The 19,258-nt window shown below is 40.1% G+C and overlaps 1 protein-coding gene across 1 annotated transcript in view; it reads right to left on the bottom strand.

Moving 5' to 3' along the window:
- The window catches only part of LOC149238883 (vacuolar fusion protein CCZ1 homolog), a 383,381-nt gene that overhangs the window by 269,219 nt on the left and 94,904 nt on the right, over positions 1-19,258 (bottom strand). The window contains exon 3 of the mRNA XM_089373214.1: positions 2,625-2,718. Within this exon, the coding sequence (XP_089229340.1) occupies positions 2,625-2,718 (94 nt within the window). The remainder of the gene's footprint in view (positions 1-2,624; positions 2,719-19,258) is intronic.

Raw genomic sequence — 19,258 nt, forward strand, 5'->3', positions numbered from 1 at the left:
GCTGCTCGGTGGACAATCACCCACCTTAGCTGGTTGGAGAAGAGGTCACTCAGATCTCTCATCTAATTTTATCGTTGGAGGAGTTCAGTTGTCAAGAACTCAGTGGAATCAATTCACCTTGTCAGTGGACCCACCATCTAACACGCAGACATGTTAGATTGCTCATTCGTGAAAGGAGGACAAGTTCAAACTGCTGGCACAAATCGTTCAGGTAACTTGTGGTTGCAGGGGTGGAATCAGATGGGGCTGCAACAGTGGGCCTAAGGAAGGAAATCGACCACAGTCTGATGTTCCAGGCACATAGAGGAAATTTGTGATGTTGCATGTGATTGTTGATGCCCTGGTGGAGAGGTGTGTGCTGACAGTGCGCTCAGGGAGGAGATCGAAGGGCCTGTAGGTCTCAATCTGTCCACGTGGACTCTTTAAGCATCCAAGGGAGTATCATATTGTTGTAAAGGCAACATTGAGCTTCAAGAGGGGCCGCACTGAGTGATAGTTGTTGTGGGAGACCTGCTAGAGGATACAGGCGTCCCTTCTGATCAAGTGAAGAGATGGCTAGCTACAAGGTCTGTGCACAGCTAGGAAGGGTGTATGACAGTCGAACCCTAGGTTGAGAGTAATCCTGGAAGCTCAGCAGGAGATATAAGGGGCATTGAAGCTCATTGAGGGTTGAGGGGGGCCTGGACGAGAGATTTTATGGCCACATTGTCTGGGAGCAGTCCAGTGTGGGGTCGTGTGAAGGGAGGTGGGGTCGTCAAGCATTCAGGAGGCCACAACTGATTGGAAAATGGGTCTGCAGGGTTGTTGTTGAAGGCAGAATGTGACTCGGTTTGCAGACAAAGGCCACAGTACGAGGATTCGAAACGCAGGCAGGGATACGGTGGCAGGTTATCAGATGTGAACTCATCAATGATTTAGCTGAGGACGAGATCCAAGGGGATGCAACTAAGAAATTCTTTCATGCATGCTGTTTGGGGGTGCCCGTTGAGACAGCAAGACTGAGAATTGCCAGGGAAGCCAGTTGGAGACTAGATCATGGTGGCAGCTTCAACCTACCGCCTTCACTCATTAGAGGAATATAACAGGCAAGTATATGCAGTTTAACTCTTGAATAAAAAATTCTGTGGCTGTGCATTATGTGTTGCTTGAAAGTGTTTTGCTGTAGTGAAGATTAGAAATTGCATGCATTCAACATAAAATTCCAGAAATCCTCAAAACAAAACAAAACACCAGTCCCTAGAGAAGAATGCCAGTCCAGAAACCCAATTTATTCCAGGCCGAGGGTGACTGAGCTATTACAGATTCAGAACACAAAGATGACAAAATATATTGCCCACGGTAGGCTCACCAGCAGCCCCTCTTTTGAAGTTTGGTCCAACCAATGCCCTGCCCAATACTAATAACTAGAATTTTGGTAACAACAATTGTCTCCTTCATCAGTATCAAAAGCAATGATAAAAGCCCTTCTCATGCTTCTGACGTTACAAAATTGTAAATCCCATTTTTATCATCTACCAAGGTTCTCCTTATGGAGTTTACTATAACTTTCAAACAAGCATCAAAACAAAAAATCAAAACTCTTTTCATCCCTGAAACAGTGCTAATATAAAACCAATAAACCTGATCCATAAAAAAGGGGGCGATTAAAAGAACTACATCAACATTTACAGAATGTAAAACTTAGCAATCAATTTCTGCTTTCAAATTTTCAATTTTTTGCAGATTTCGGTTCTTGGAATGCCTTAGATTGATGTTTGATTTAATACAATTAATAAGCACAATAGAAGCACCTATTTAGTTTCAGATGATTAACAGCATTTCTGCACAAAGTAGCCATGCAAGAACTATCAAAATCGGCCTCGACTATTTATGCAAAAATCCTGATGCACTTATATTAGCCTGATTGAATACAGCCTTTAAATTGAAACCCCAGTGAACCTGCATTGTACCACAATGACACTGGAATTATAAGAAAATATGGTGTGAAACAAATCTCTCAATAAAAGACTATCCAACTCAAAAGTGGGGTGTGTCAAAACCTAAAGAACCAAATTCAAGTCTCAAAAACTTGATCACGAGTCATTAGATGAAGGCATGATTCTGCATTGTAAGAGCACCATCACTACCCCGGCAGTCAATGTATTGACACAGAGTAGCTGTACGTTCTAAGATTATTAGAATCAAATCAAGTACTAACTAGAATATATGAATATTAGAACAGTGGACCATCCATTCTGGTATCTGAACTATTTCATTCGAGTCTCAATGTCATGTTACATGGTGAAAACTAACTCTGACAAACATTGAATTAATATTTCTCAACACCCATAAATGGGGTGCAACAACTCTCAATGGATAGATTTCATTAAGTTTGTTGTTGTAAAATGTCTCCCAAATTTGGTAATATCCAAAATACAAAGTCAATGGACCATTAGAGACTCTATTCTTGGAAACAAAAAGCAATATAAGTTCTATTCACTGATATAAAAGCTTTGGAAAATCAAAAAGAACATTTTCATAAACATGGTATTTCTCAAAAACAGCTCAAAAGCTTCAGCACAACTTTATTTCCCATCAACAAGTGAGTATAATTTGACAACTCTAAATAGTTTTCAAGGACTCACCATCACCATCCAAATATCAGGTTCTGGCTGATGAAATACATGTGAATGTTTATCTGCTTCAATCACTTCACAAGGAGCCTCTGGGGAGAAGATCCTGTATTTAAACCAAGAAAAAATTATCTCTCCCTATAAAATTCAGCATTTGCCAAAAAGATATAGAAATGAAACACCAATCCCATAAATTCAAGTACCTTTGAATACAGCTTCAGACAAATTTTATACTTTTTTCAATGTCTAGTCCAAAACAAAAAATCGATCTTAATTTATTGCAATTTTTAGTGTCTGCTGATTTTTGCTCAATTTTTGCCAGTTTTGTCTACTGCAAGGGTGCTTAGAAGCGGGAGCGGGAGTTGAGAGTGACAATTTTCAAAAGATTTCAGGTTGTTAGCAATTTTGGGAGCATTTTTTATATAATATATATTTTTATATATATTGATGCATATATTGAGGCAGTTTCTTTTGACATTATGGATGAAGCTATATGTGCTCCAACACCTCTCTGCAGAAGAAGTATTAACCACCTGTGAAAGCACTTTAACTGCCAATTTTTCCAAAGGTCCCCTGGAGCCATACATGTTCCACCATTCAACAAGATCCATTCTATCTCTACCATCAATTGCATGCAAAGAACCAAACACTCCAATTTGATTGAAGTATTTGCTTAATTCTCCATGCAATCTAGCACACTCCTCCCTGTCAGGGACCAACTTGTCTAATGCTAGCATATACCCATTTTGTACCTCTGGATCTGTATGGGGTTTTCTCCTAACCCCACCCCCAGGTGCAGGTTTGGCCAACCAAGATGGAGAGTAGTATTTTGGCATAAGGACATATGCCAAGGCATGGAGTGGAAAATTAAGATTATCTCACCTTTTGACCAAAAGTTTGTGAATATGATCATACAAGATGGGAATTTTTGGTTTAACAATATCTTTGATTTTCACTAGAACACTATCCATCTACTCAAACACCTTCCCAATCACTGACACATATGTATCTGTAAAACGAATCATGTTATAAATGGGCTTGGTGATCTGCGAAACATTCTTCACACTTGCCCAAAACTAATCATCAAGAACGATGTCCTCCACCTCTTGAAAATCTTCCCTACCAGATGTGGTTGCAACCCTATCCTTTGATATTTGCCATGATTCACTTGATACCATGCCAGCTAATGCCTCTCTTACCTTCAAAAGGTGTCTGAAGCTGAGGTGATAGCTAACAAATCTAGTCTTTGCAATCTTCAATAACTCCAATGTTATCAATATAATTCATATAAAAATAATAAATATAAATATAAATATAATAATAATTGATTAACTAATAGTTAGTTAATTAGTAATGAAGAGGAATGTCTTAGATACATGACCATTCATGAAAGGGCACCTACCTTGGGTATATAAGCAAGACCTCATTCTCATTTATAATCATCTCATATCTCATATCAATTCTTATACAATATTCAATATACAGTTACATATCTTATAATGGACATTTATGTCTTTGAAGTATTTTAAAGATTTCCGTTGCGTATACGACTTTTGGTCGTTACATTGGTATCAGAGCATTCCTCTGAGTAGACGAACTTTGTTCGTTACAACTTCACTCACCTTAGCTCTCACACATAGCATCCAAAGGAGGGACCACACAATTCCCAAGGAGATTACACTAAGCCCATTGGAAGCATCTACATGAGGTGTCATCACATGGTTCCGTCTTGATGTTTGACTTGAGTTAGCTCTTTGGTAGGTTCACACTTGGATTTTCTCATCTCCACACTTGGAGAATTCAATTTTGCTTGACATATCTTGGCGCCACATATGTAATTCGAATTGCATTGGTGGCTATTTCATCCCTTCACTTGGAATTCGATTTCCTTCTTGGCATCTTCACCATGGCCTTTTATAACTTGGATGCTACATTGAGATTTGCTCCCATTTCTCTATATAATAGAGCTTTGAGCTCTCATTTTGTATCAATTGTTTACTAGCTATTGTGCTTGCGGAAGCGCTGCTACTTTGTACACTTTTCAATAATTGCAATAAAAAGATTTTGGGGGTCCATTCATGGGTGTTCTTCCTTTGGAGCATGGTGCATTGTGATCTATTGGTATAATCTCTTATATTTATGCTTTGAGCTATTTCGTTTTCCATATACTCTTGTAGAATTGCTAGTGCATGTTGATTCTGGTAGCATTGGATGTGCTCTAAGTCTCAAAATTTGTAGAGAGGCTTAGACACATGCATTCTCCAATACCTAGAAATCGTTTTCGGAAATTCCAACCGGAGACAGTTTTATTAAAATAATTAATTATTTTTAATGGGACATGTTGATCCTGCAACCTACACCTACCTACAAGTCAGGGAGAAAAAACCTTCAACCCCACAAGGTGTGGTTGGTGGTAGGGAACTAAGAGAAGGGGTTGTCAAACTAATTCCGACTCTCTTCGTTTGAGCTATCTCCTAGGTTAGCCAAGGGGGGTGGTCCCTAATGAAAAGTTAAGTTAAAAAGATGTGAGTTTCTAAGAGAATTGTTAGAGTTATATAGATTATTTCCTTAAGATTTATAAGCAAAACTAATATGAGAAATAACCATGAATACATAAGATAAGCATGAAATACATAAACAACCACAGTGCCTTCAAAGTATTGCTCTTTAAGAAATGAAATTATATTTGCTTAGAATGAAGTAAAATGCTTTCAAATGGAAAGCCAAAATAATCCTGAAAAGTGAAACACAAATCGTTAGCACAAGATATTATAAATTCTTTCAAGATGAATAAGTCTACAAATCAAAGCATGGAAACTATCTTGCTCAAAAGGATCAAAAATAACTCAAATGTTAGACCAAGATGACAACATGCAATGAAGTTTGCAACCCAAAATAATAGTACTTGAAAGTGAAATCAACCATTCATGACAAAATGCAATTAAACCATAAGATGAGTCAATTTCCAAGTACAAGAAAAATTAAACTTGTTGCAAAATTAAAAGGAATTACAATGCTTGCATCCAAAGTGCCTATTCAAATAAGATTTGCATGTGAGACTTTAAACCATCAAGATAGTAAGAAATTTAAGAACTTTGAAAACAAAGCAAATGTGATGGAATGAGTTCTTGGTTTATTTTATTAATTAGTGCTAAGGTAAAGTTACAATTGAACTCTAGTCCTCAGACCTCATCCTCGCCCAATTGTTTGGATCTCACAATGAGGAGTTAATAGAGGTAGAGGGTCCCTAAAAGTCTATTCAACCAACTTATGTTGCAAGTAAGTTTTAATGAGGCTTGGGACCTTCCTATACTAAAATGCCTAGATGAAGTGCAAATTGTGTTAATTCCCCAAATTAAACTAATGCTTCATGCAAATGCTTCAAAAAGAGATGGTTTGCAAAACTTAAGAGCGTATGCATGTAGAAATTTAAATACAAGATTAGTAAAAATTTGCATGTGGAGTGAAATGTATTGATTTTAAGCATGCACAATATGAAATTAAAAGCTATAAAGCTAAGAAAAAAATTAAAAGCAAGTTTAGGCCACCCACAAGAATCTCTCCTCTAAATGAGGAAGGGGGATGCCATGGGAAAAAATCCCAAGCTCCCTCCAACAAAAAATTTTATCCTTTATAAGCGCTAAAAGTGGGTAAAAATATCTCTAAGAGGGCAGCCCACAATACAAGAGAGATCTTTACAAAGATGAGATTCTAACAAAGCTAGACTCTCTCCCCAAAAAGAATGAAACAACAACAAACTTGAAGATCGAAAAAACTCTCCAAAAGAGATTCACAAGGCTCAAAAGGCCGACGGGCTCGATGAGTTTGCAACTTTCTCCCAAGTGCTTATGGTCTCCCTATAAATCAATCTTTGGATAGCGTGAGGGGGTCCTGCATACACATGAGTGAGTAGTTTTCCAAATCTTCTCCTCAAGCTCCTTGTTGCCCAATGCTCAAGCCTATGGGCTCCAAAACACAAAAAAATACCAATTGTCAATGTAAAATTAGAAAAAAGAAACCAAAACTAAACTTAGAATTTAATTTACAAAGTACTAGTTCAAGTAATGGGAGTGAACCAATGTTGCAGTAATCGTTATCAGGATATTATTGGCGAGGGGAAAAAATCGTAAAAATCGCAAAAAAAATCGGTAAAAATCAAGAAAAAATCGTAAAATACAAAAATATTCATCTTTTTTAGGTTTTTTTAATATCTAAAGCATCTACAACATAAAATAAATACATTGACACATAAATATGATAAAAGAACTAATATATAAGATGTGTAATATCATTTCTAGTGTTACATCACACATAACAGTGAATCATGGCCTGAATAGTAAGTCCTGACTCCTCAGTCCCAAGTCAGCCTCAAAATATCAACAAAAAATAGAATAATGTTCTCATATCATGAGTCATAATGTCATATACAACGAAATGAACCAAATAATTAAAGTTTAATACTACTGATTCCCTCTGCCCCTCTAGATGTAGATGTCAGTGGAGTTGGCAGTGGACTCTGTTGCGCTCTAGAAGCTGAAGAGAGCTACAAAAGGTAGACCACATCCTCTGCTGGTGACAGGAGTAGCTTGGGTAGGTTGTGTCACCTCCTCCTCATAAAAAAAAATAAATAAATAAATAAATATAATATATATATATATATTTTCTCCGCGATTTTTTAATCGCCGAAAAAAAAAATGTTTATATTTATCGGGCGATATTATCATTGAATTTAAAAAACCACGATTTTATCGCGGGTACTACAAAACTGGAGTGAACCCCATACTTGCCTAGCTTTAGAAATGACATTTGAATATGAGATATAACTTTGAAATAACTAAAATCAAAAAAGTATTTTTGAATTTTAAATAGATGATCAAGTAGTTATAAATCAATAAAACTCCCTTTTGCTCTTCGTTGGATTGAAAACTTGGAGCGAAAAAATGGTTGAGTCTTGGATCGTTGTGATTCTAGGAGTGAGTTGATCTAATTGAGATTTATCTCACTTCCAGATGGATTTCCGCACACAATACAAAAGATCTTTCCCGCACACTTGAACACGTATTAGTTTGCACAAGATTATAACAATATAATGAATAAGAGAAACCAAGCATTCTTCCTAAAATGAATTGGCAAGCTTATCCCTAGAATATTACTCTAAATTAATGATATGTGCAAAATAGCTTGCACACATCAATAAAAGCAAGATGGCAAGCATAAACTAATATTAATTCAACATGTGAAAGAAATTAAACACAATAGCAGTGGTATGAAAAGACATCACCTCATAACACCAAGAGAACACCAACCAGATAGCCTCAAAGTCTTGATTTATATTAAAAAAGTATGCAACTACAAAATGGCAGAGTTAACTCAAGCCCAATAACTTATTACATGATACAATATGAGAACCCATGGCTCTTTATATAGAGAGTTGGGAGCAAATCCCAATGAAGAATGAAAATGAAAAATGGTATTGGAGCCAATCCCAATGTAGAAGTGATTAAACAAGTGGCATGGGGTGACAACCCCAAAGAGAAATTCGAATTTGTTGAATGGAGCTCCAATGCCATGTGTAAAAAAATCGAATTTTGGCAAGTGGACATCATTTTCTTCTTCCCTTATGTGCCAAATTCGAATTTTATGATAGAATGACAAGTGTATATGGATGGTAACCCATGTGGGGACAATTTCCCACAAAAATCTCCACCAAATATTCTCCAAAATCCTCCCAAATGTGCACTAACTTCACAAATTCGAATTTCCAAGTAAGCAGTTTCCTCCTTTAATGCCAAAAATTCGATTTTATTTGAGCACATGTCGTTTCCTTGATTTTAGGACCCACATCACCTTGGGACTTCACTTTAACTCCCCCAATAATTGTCCACCTCATTTCCACAACATTTAGCATGTGTGGATATTTATTTTTCTCCATTTATTTAATTTTTGGCTTAATTAATTGTCATATTTCCCATTAAACTTAGGAAAAATGGATTTTGAGGGTTCAAAACACATTTTTAACCCATCAAAATGTGTTATAGTAGAAATTTGAGGGTGAGATGTGCAAATTTCATTACCCATACCCCATACAACTTCTCTAGACATCACTTATTACACTACAAGTAATGATGAAAATCTTTTGAATTGATCATCTTATTTAGACAAGTATCATCTTGTTCATTTTTGCAAGCAAATTTTAACTTGTCTCCTTTGCAAGTCATTCTATATTGATTCCTTACATGCTTTGTATTTATGAATGATTATATTTTGAAAGCATTTCTTTGGAAGCAATTTTAAATCTTGTTAACATCTTGACTGATAGAGTTACTTGTGTTTCACCTTGAAACATTTCATTTTAGAGTAAGTATTATTTATTTTAAAGCAATATTGAAGGAACCGGTCTTATATGTTCATCTTTGATTTATGTGTTGATGGTTATTGAAGTATGTTTCATTTCATATTGCTCGTTATATTTGCTCATATCTCAAGTAATCCAAAGTAATCTTGATATCTCCTAGAAACCTTCAATCACCTTTTTAATTTAGTTTTTCATTTAGGGACCACTCCCCTTAGCTTGCATAGGAGAGAGCTTAAACGGAGAAAGTTGGGAATAAGTGAAAACCCCATCTCTTAGTTTTGCCACCAAACTACACTTTGTGGGGTTAAGGGTTTTTTCTCACTAACTTAGGTGTGTGTGACAGGCGGCAACAACATTCTTTTGGCATAGTTGCTAGGAACAAGTCCTCTTGTACCTGGAATACCACTAACTTTTGGTTTTTGCACATTGGATTTTAGAGGTAGATTCCTATTCAAGTGGCAACTCGACTTATTTCATTTTCTGCAAGGATTTCTGCTTGAAGCCTTATTCTCGTAGACTTCTTGCTAATCTTGGATAGGAGCCTCTCTTTGGTATCCATTTTATCTTTCAGGGTCAAGTGAGCATGACATCATGAATGATTTGTTCGCCCCTTGTGATTTTACAAACATTCCAAGCTATCCGAATTTTATTCTGAATGAAGTAATTGAGGCTATTGAATACTTGCCTAGTTTTCTATGTAACAATGTCATTAGTACTAAAACTCACCTTAGGAATTTTCACCTTTGTGTGAGCAAATGGTGCCATGATATTAACCACAAGGACATTAAAATGAGACCTTTCATCTTTTCATTAGATGGTGATGCTATGGATTGGTTCATATACTTACCTGCTAACAATTTCAATTCTCTAGAATTATTCACGATGCCTTTGAAGAAAAATATGGAGATGAAAGAAAGAACAAAGCGAAAGTTTAAGCAAATGATAAGGATCTCATCAAGGAGTTGACTCAAACGATTAAGGATATGCAACTCAATCAAGCTCAGCTCATTAAAAACATGTAAGTTAACCAAACAAGATTAATAGTATATCATGCGAAGGAAATGAGTACCATGGAGGTTAATCATTCTAGTCAAATGGCCGCTCTTCAAAATAGGTTGCTCGCCATGGAAGAAAAACAAGTGCAATTAATCAACACCATGGAAACAAATCATGCCAAGGAAATAAGTGTTATGAAGGCTAATCAGATCACTTTTCAGAATAGGTTGGAGGAAATGGAAAGATTACAGGTAAAAAAATTTCAGCTTAGGTCAGATCACGAATGGGAAAAGAACAAAGAAACAGATCATAAGCCTCCCAATCCACTGAAGCAAGCTTCATCTTATTATGAGGAGGACATTTATTCCATTGAAAAATGGCTAATTGAAGGCGACCTAGATAGCAAGGAAACTGAGGGGAATCAGGTTTATACTTATGAGGTTGATCCATCTATTGATTTCTGGTAGCATCGGATGTGCTCTAAGTCTCAAAATTTGCAGGGAGGCTTAGACACATGCATTCTCTAATACCCAAAAATTGTTTTGGGAAATTCCACCAGGAGACAGTTTTATTAAAATAATTAATTATTTTTAATGGGAACCTAACTCTAAACTTAGGAAATTAAAATAATTAAAGGGTATTAATCTAATTGTGGGTGAAACTTGTAGAAGAAGATGAGAATCAACCCAAAATGATCTAAGCCATTGATTAGAATTTAATTTGAGCCGTTGGTTGTCCAACAAAAAGATATAAGAGGCTTGAAGGGCACTTTGAGAACACACATAGAGGAGAGATCAGAAGTTCGATTTTCTGAAGCAGAGCAGCGGTCAGAAAGTTTCGATAGTGATCTTTTGCAATGAGGGGTAGGGATAGTATCCGAAGGGAAATCTTTCCCAGTCAAAGAATACTCAGCAAACGAGGCAGAGAGAGATCTAGGATGTTGATTTGTGGTAGCATCGGATGTGCTCTAGCCGTGAAAATTGGTGGAGAAACTAAGGCACATAAGATCTCCAAGACCCAGAAATCATTTGGGGAAATTCCACCTAGTTGGAGAGATATTAAAATAATTAATATTTTTAATGGGGTTCCTAAGTCTAAACTTGGAAAAATTAAAATATTAATGGGTATTAATATAAAACTAGGTGAGAATGTTCTATGGATCAAGCCAAGAACTAATCTTAGCTGTTGACTAGGGACTTAATCTCGGTCGTTGAAGACTCAACAGGAAAAGTATAAGAAGCAGCTTGAGGGTCAGTTGGAGTTACACCAAATTGATCAGTTAGTTCGATTTTCTGAAGCAGGGTTTTGTTGAGAGAATCGAGCTAGTGATCTGTTGCAACCAGGGGCAATTCAGCACGAGGCCGAGAATACATAGCAGAGAGGCAGAGATAGTGCCAGAGAGGCAGCGCAGAGGCTGAAGAGGCTAACGCAAAGCCAGCTAAGTGCTATGCACAGGCAGCTGGGAGCTACGCAGACGCTGAAGAGGCCATCGTGGGTGATGCAAAGGACCTGAGAGCTGACGCAGGGGCTTCAATAGCTGCGCAAAGGCTAGCAGAGCTGACGCAGGGCCAAGAGGCAGCGCCAGAAGAATTTCCGTGGGGCAGACTGAGTGTTGGTGTGCCAGGAAGGGTGACGTAGTCCCTACAGAATGACGCATAGCAGTGGAAGTTGTCATAGTTTCTATGGGATCGATCATCCAGTGATTGATCAGCCGGAATATCTGTCTCCGAGGAGAGGTACTACTGCCGAGGACATTCTCTGTTGGGTGAGCCATTTTTGGCACCCTAGATGTATTCAGAAACTGCATAATAATAAAACCCTCATATCTGTTGCACCAGTTTTCCCGCATTGGGTTTTTCTGGGGACGATTGTCCAAAAATAACGGTGTCCCTTGTGTGTTTGTCTCAATTATTTCAGTTGTTGATCTGTATATGAGTTAAGGTTGCATTTGTGTTTATTTCAGTATTTATATCTATAAATAACTTGTTAATGGAATAAACAAGTAGGAGAAATTAAACCAGATAATGCAGTAAGGATTTCTAACGTGTCAGAGCATTGCAGATGACAGGAGGACTGAAGGCACCAACAGTAATATGAAGAATTTGCAGCAGTAGCAGCTATCCCGAGAGATAGCGTTGTTCCAGAGCAGAAGCAACAAAGAAGAAGTGACGCAGAGGGCCTGCGTCATCATTTCGAGCCAAGAGGAGGGTCAACGTAGAGACAAAGAAGGGCAAATCATACCTACGCAGTGCCCGGTCATCTTTCTCAGCCAGGAAGGATTGACGCTATGGCCAAGAGGAGCAAATTATGTCGTTGTTGGGATTGCGCAGAGCCTGAAAGGCTCAGTTTCTTCAATTGTCAGGGCTTGAGGAGTTGTGGGCAGATTGTGATTGAGAAGTTGGTGGGGTGTTGTTTCTGTCGATGCAGAACAATACCTAAGGGGACAGAACCAAGGTAGAGGGAGTCGCTACCTTGACAGATGTTAGTGTCAGTCTTTCCAGCCTTCCTCCAGTGATCAAATATGCTCTTACAAAGTGGTCTCAGGGTGTCAAGGTCAAATTTTGTCATTTCAGTGAGTCTTCAAGCAAAATTTGGTCACTAGGCATTAGGTCTAGGGTTTGCTTTCACTCCTTCTAAAGTTGTCCAAATGTCGGTCCATGTCATCATTCTGCTGAGTCTATCATCATTCATAGGGTTTTCATTATCATGTCAGTGTCTAATGAGTCATTTTACACCTTGTTCATGCTTCAGTTGTGCCTTGGTAAGGTCCATTTCCCTCTCTTAGGGTTTTGGAGATAATTTCTCTTGAATGGTCAAATCATTAGCAAAACTTGTATCCAGATGTTCATACACCTTCCCCTATCCTTCATGTACCTTATTAAATGCTTCCCATCCCTTAGATCCGCCAAATTCCTCATTTTCGCACAAACCCTAGTTTCTTGCTACAACCTGGCAATTTTCTAGGTTGGGCCTGTGTTTTGCCCTTTTGGACCCCTTCCCCTCACTCGATCTCCGCGATTCCACTTTCCCCTGCTTCCTAACATCCCTCCCTACTTCCAAAAATTTCCCCAAGAATTTAGAAGCCTCTTATTCCCTTCATTTCGCTTCATTTCGACAAAATTCCTTGTTTCACACATCAGGATAAGCTTCACTCAGAAGATGTTTCAGAGCAATCAAAGATGAATTTTGGAAAACTGAGAGAGGTGTTTGTCCACAACATGCCAAAGAAGAAAAACCTCCTTCAATTTTTACACAGGTGTCATGGTTTTAGAGAAATGTCAAAAATACAATCGCCAGATCCAAGGAGGTTGAGCAAAGCACTAAAACGGAGAAAAAGTCCCGATCCACTCCAAATTTTGGCCGAAACCTCTTTGAAGGAGCATGGTACTTGATGAGACACCCCCAGCTCAAATTTCAAAAAATTTGGAGCAATTTTGGTCAATTTTGAATTTTTTGTGCCAAACACAGGTTTTTGCCCTCAACGTATAGCGCGCCGCGCGCTACCCTGAAGATGGGCAAGTCCATTTCTCAAAAACTCAGCATATTTGGATTTGTCATGACAAATTACACTTGCTCAGCAATTACCAAGACATTTCATCAGGTTTTGAGCCCTCGGAAGGTCAAAAAACATGCAAAAAATGACTTTCTGCCACTTTTTGGACACACAGGAAGCAGTCTTGGGAGATTGCAATTTTGGAGGGGCAAATGGTCACCAAATTCAGAAATTCCACTTGGGTTGGAAAGTAGACATCCAGACCTTTCCAACAAGCCCACTTTTGCCTCATTTGGACTCCGGGAAGTGCCTCAAAAGCAGGCCCAAAGGTGCGCTACGCATCAGGCTATTTTCACAGAAATGCACCTACAGCTCAGCAAAACGCAGTTTTGACTAGGTTTGACTTTTTGGAGTGGATTTTGATCCTCCTTGATGTAAATGATGTAATTTTATGATACTTTGACACTTATTTATCTCTTCTAGAAAATTCATTCATGAAATAGGCAAAAATTTAATGAATGAATTGGTTTCCTAGCTTATAGAGGCAAGTTGTTTTGACTGCCTAGATTTTAGTGCTCAGTTTGGAATTGGTTGAAACAGCTCCTAGGATAGTGAGCTCGACCCCTAGAGGCAAGGAAAGATGTTAGATTGCCTATATTATGTACTTTCTTGGTCATTTTCATGGTTGGACTCTTGAGGGAGAAAGCTTTCTATTGTATTATTCATTGTATCTCTGCAATTTTGGCAAAGGAAGAAAGACCAAGGTTTTGCAGTCCTTTTTTGGGATTCTTGTGGTTACATGTATTGATGGTGTGTTTCTCTTTGTACTTGTAAGTTTGTTATGTGAATTATCTTCTTACTTTTCCTTCTGCAAAGTAGGCAAATGAAGTGTTAAAGTAGAATTCATGATTACCATGCTCTGCTTTTAAGTTTGCTTAATATCAATGTTTTCATCTGTTTAAGGGGAATTCAAGGTGATTGCTTGCTCTCCTTAGCTCCTCACCAGTCATTCTCATCCATCCAACTCTTTCAAAGGCATCAATACAGTCTCCTATCTTGCCCCAAAGAGCCCCCTGCGAAAACTGTGTCCAATCCCCGCACCCAAAATTGCCTTTCCCCGATTTTCCACCAAAATCCTAAAAATCTCAAATCAAACCTTTTATCAGTTTACTAGCCTAAAATCAGTGTCCTTTATTGGTTATCTCCGCCCTTTGAAGATCTTTGCCGAGATATACCAGAGAGAGCCCTCTCCTGCCCCGTAGGGCTAGCTACGAGGCTAAGTGGTTTGATGTTGCCTTCGAGTTTGCCTTTCTCAGCCTGAGGTGAAATTTCAAGTGCTAACAACAGATTTCTAGCCAAGAAATCCAAATCCGAGTTGCAGTTGCAAGGAGGATTGGAGAGGAGCGGTTTGACATTTGGCGAGAGGATTTCTAACAGGGAAATTAGGACTTAGAGGGAGATTTCCAGGAGGGAAGTCGAAACTCAGAGGGAGTCCAAAAGAGGAGCTGAAATGGCAGTGAACAGACTGAGGGATCAGGACAGGTTGGACGGGGCTTCCAACTTTGTCATCTGGAAGGCCAGGATCCTGGCAGTCTTGGATCGACATCGCATCAAGGACTTTGCCTTGAGAACCATGGCTATCCCGATCGACCCAGCTAAGAATGAAAAGTATGAGGATGCAATGGCAAGGGCGAAGTGCATGATCCTTGACGGGGTTAAAGATCATGTCGTACCACAGATTGTTGAAAAGAACATAGCAAAGGAGATGTGGGATACTTTGAAGACCTTGTATCATGGCTCTTCTGTGCAATGGAAGATGCTATTGGAGAATTTGCGGTCGTATCAGATGTAGAAGGGAGAGCAGATAGACTTGTTCCTCCTCAAATTGCAGGAGATTCGTGACCAACTTACTTCCATAGGGTCTACACCGGATCCGGAGTTTATGGTGAGGACTGCCCTAAATGCAATCTCCGAGTGGGAGACATTTGTCCAAAGTATTTTGGGCAGGGCTACTCTTATAAGATGGGAGGAGATGTGGGCAGCTCTTCGTCAAGAAGAGATCAGGAGGTTGACCAAGGCGGGGAGTAGTGGCAAGGGAAGTCGAATCAAGAAAGAGGAGGAGGATGCAGCTCTAGCATCTGCGGGATAGCAAGGGAAGAGGAAGAAGAAGGACATCTCCAAGGTGAATTGCTTCCATTGTGGGGAGCTACATTATGCATCCCATTGTCCAAGGAAGAAAAACAAGGGAGAGGCTTCCGACTCCAAGGCAGCTCCAGCTAAGGCAAAGAAAGAGGTCGAGACTAATGACAACTGTGCCATGAGTGCTCATGCACCTCTAAAGAAGAGTTGGGGAAACATCAAGTTGTAGTTAGGAGGACTACATACTAGGGGCAGGATCCTTGAGGTGCCCAAACTCTTGGATCATATCCAGCTACGGGAACCCTTAACGATAGTAGTAGAATAACAGATGTCGGGTGGAGCAAAGTGTAGTGGAGTAGCAAGGCATTGCTTGGGTGTAGAAATCTGAGGCAACGCAGTGGAGGTTGCAACAGTGCGAGAGGCACAAAGGTGTATGCAGCAGCACAGTGGCAGCAAAAGGAGCACAAGATAGCAGCAGAGGCAGCTTCAGTTTCACGAGGCTTCCAGACTGACTAAGATGTCAGTATTTGGGAGAAGTCAGTTACCTACTTCTCAGTAACTGAGTTTCAGTGCAGCAGTTAGCAGTCACAATGCTAGGGGCAGCATGGGCAGCATATTGAGAGTGAGTTGCAGTACAGATGCAGCAGTGACAGTGGCAGTGGCAGTGTCATGGGAAACAGTACAGGAAGCAGCAGTGCAAATGTTGTGAGGCAGCAGGCCAAGCATCAGCACAGGTACCGGTGCAGAGGATCAGTGTGATGTTTCCATGGTGAAACTTTACTAAAGCACATTCATCGCTAAGAGGGAGTGTTGATTTGTGGTAGCATCGGTTACGCTCTAGCCATGAAAATTGTTGGAGAGGCTAAGGCACATAAGATCTCCAAGGCCCAGAAATCGTTTGGGGAAACTCCACCTGGTTGGAGAGAGATAAAAATAATTAATATTTTTAATGGGGTTCCTAAGTCTATTTTTAATGGGTATTAATATAAAACTGGGTGAGAATGTTCTAAATGACATGAATCAAGCCAAATCTAATCTTAGCTGTTGATTAGGGACTTGATCTCGGTCGTTGAAGACTCAACTGGAAAAGTATAAGAGGAGGCTTGAGGGTCAGTTGGAGATACACCAATTGATTAGTCAGTTTGATTTTCTAGAGCAGGGTTTTGCTGAGAGAATCGAGTTAGTGATCTGTTGCAGGGAGGGGCAGTTTAGCACAAGGTCGAGAATACATAGCAGAGGCAGAGATAGTGGAAGAGAGACAGCGCAGAGCCTGGAGAGGCTGACGCAGAGGTAGCTAAGTGCTACGCAGAGGCAGTTGGGAGCTACGCAGAAGCTGAAGAGGCCAGCGTGGGTCACGCAGGGAGCCTGAGAGCTGACATAGAGGCTTCAGTAGCTGCGCAAAGGCTAGCAGAGCTGATGCAAGGCCAAGAGGTAGAGTCGGAAGAATTTTCATGGGGCAGACTGAGTGCTGGTGAGCCGGGAAGGGTGACATAGTCGTTGCAGAGTGACGCAAAGCAGTGGAAGTTGCCATAGTTGTTGTGGGATTGATCCTCCGATGATTCATCAGCCGCAATCTCTGCCTCCGAGGAGAGGTACTACTGCGGAGGACATTCTCTGTTGGGTGAGCCATTTCTGGCACCCTAGATGTATTCAGAAACTACATAATAATAAAACCCTCATATTTGTTGCACCGATTTTCCCGCGTTGGGTTTCCGGGAGCGATTATCCAAAAATAACGGTGTCCCTTGTGTGTTTGTCTCAGTGATTTCAGTTGTTGATCTGTATATGAGTTAAGGTTGCATTTGTGTTTATTTCAATATTTATATTTATAAATAACTTGTTAATGGAATAAACAAGTAGGAGAAATTAAACCAGATAATGCAGTAGGGATTTCTAGCGTGTCAGACTTAGAAATTTCAACATGGGAGAGGCAACACAAAGCCAGAAGAGGCTGATGCAGGGCCACGCAGAGGCAGCGCAGAGCTTTGAGGAAGTCTGAAAATTTGCTATGGATATCGATTTTTGTAGCTGGAAGCCAGGGTGTAAGACCAAGAGAGCAGAAGTCAGAATCTCAAAGGCAAATCGATCATTTGAAGGGGTGAAGTTGTCCCTAGAGGGTGTGACACTGGGCTGACACAGTGACTGCGCAGAGGCAGCTCATTCAGTGGCTGGATCAGCCATGATTTCCAGTGATAGTGTGAGATAATTTCACTTATCTCTCTGTCAGTGATATTCTCTGTAACTGGATTGTCAGGAAGGCATCCAGAGATTGTATTCAGAAATTACTACTGGATAATAATAAAACCCTCAAAGAATAGTAGTTGAAACGGAGTTGGAGCGATGGCTAGGGTTACAAAGAATGCTCTCTGTACCGACGCCGCACTCCAGACCAGAGCTCTGAGCAACAACGGAGAACGATGAATGGGCCACAAGAAATCAGATGTTGTTGAGGAAGGGACGGGCAGAAAGCAGAAGAGGGAAGCGGCTCTGCTTCCAGCATGCTTGCGATCTGAATGGTATCGGACTCAGGGCGGTCCCTTGCAACGGAGGCTCAACTGGAACCACGTACAGACGATCCAGGGCAGGAAGGAGGCATTCCGCACTCACGGCCCCTCGTACGTAGGCAACATAGCGGAATGCCATAGGCAACTCAAGGGGCAGCTCGTTAAGGAGGAGCACAAAGTCGACGGATCTGGCCCTGACCCTACTCCACGCGGCCACCCTTCCACGATCGCTATATTGAGATATGCCCATGGCCTAGATACGGAGAAGAAAGGACCAGTTGGGGCATCGATCAGGCCAGATCCATCAGAACAATTTCTTTGACAGCAGATCAAGCCCTACACCAGGCAAATCCAGTGAACCCTGACCTGGATCTGATCCAAATCTTCATAAAAACACTAGAAGAAAAGAATACTTGCAGGAGAATCGCGAGAGGGAGACGGAACCAAGATTTAAGACAAGAAATCCAGACACATTTAGGCATACCAGCAAGCATGAAAAACTTGATCTACTCAGGACACAGCCTACAAGATAATCACACACTACAGGATCATGGTATTGACATAGACTCGAATATCATAGTCAATTTTCCGCTGCGAGGTGATGCTCTGGTACCAGTTCCAAGGGCACAGGCATGTCTAAGGACGCAATCAAAGGAAAGGAAAAAACCCAAACCAAACAAGCATTATCCCCTGAACTACCAGGGCCCTACATAGTGGAGCAAAAATTTCAAAATCCTGCCTTCACAGTGTCAATACCTAAGATAAATGGGTTGTACTCTGATTTTCTTAACAAAACAGTCATATGCAGATTTAATGGATTTTGGCCCAAATCTGAGCTTTTAGACCAATGGATTTATGTTGCTTGGTCACCAACTTATGAGATCCTTTTATGTTCCAAAGGTTTTTTTATTATCAGATTCGCCACAGTTCAAGAAAACGAATACATACTTAATAAAGGACCATGGTTCTGGGGCAATGCAGCGCTCTTCATGACCCTTTGGTTCCCAGAATTTGACGCCAACACAATGGTGGTATCAAAAATGCCAATTTGGGTCAGATTACACAACCTCCCATTAGACTTCTGGCATCATCAAGTGTTAGAAGGAATAGGGAACTCCCTGGGGAAGTTCCTAAAGATTGATGCAGAAAGATTCACAAG

The sequence above is a fragment of the Pinus tabuliformis genome, chromosome 8, assembly GCF_031772625.1.
Source record: "Pinus tabuliformis cultivar Carrire ecotype Pingquan chromosome 8, CPIR1, whole genome shotgun sequence".
Classification (NCBI taxonomy): Eukaryota; Viridiplantae; Streptophyta; class Pinopsida; order Pinales; family Pinaceae; genus Pinus; species Pinus tabuliformis.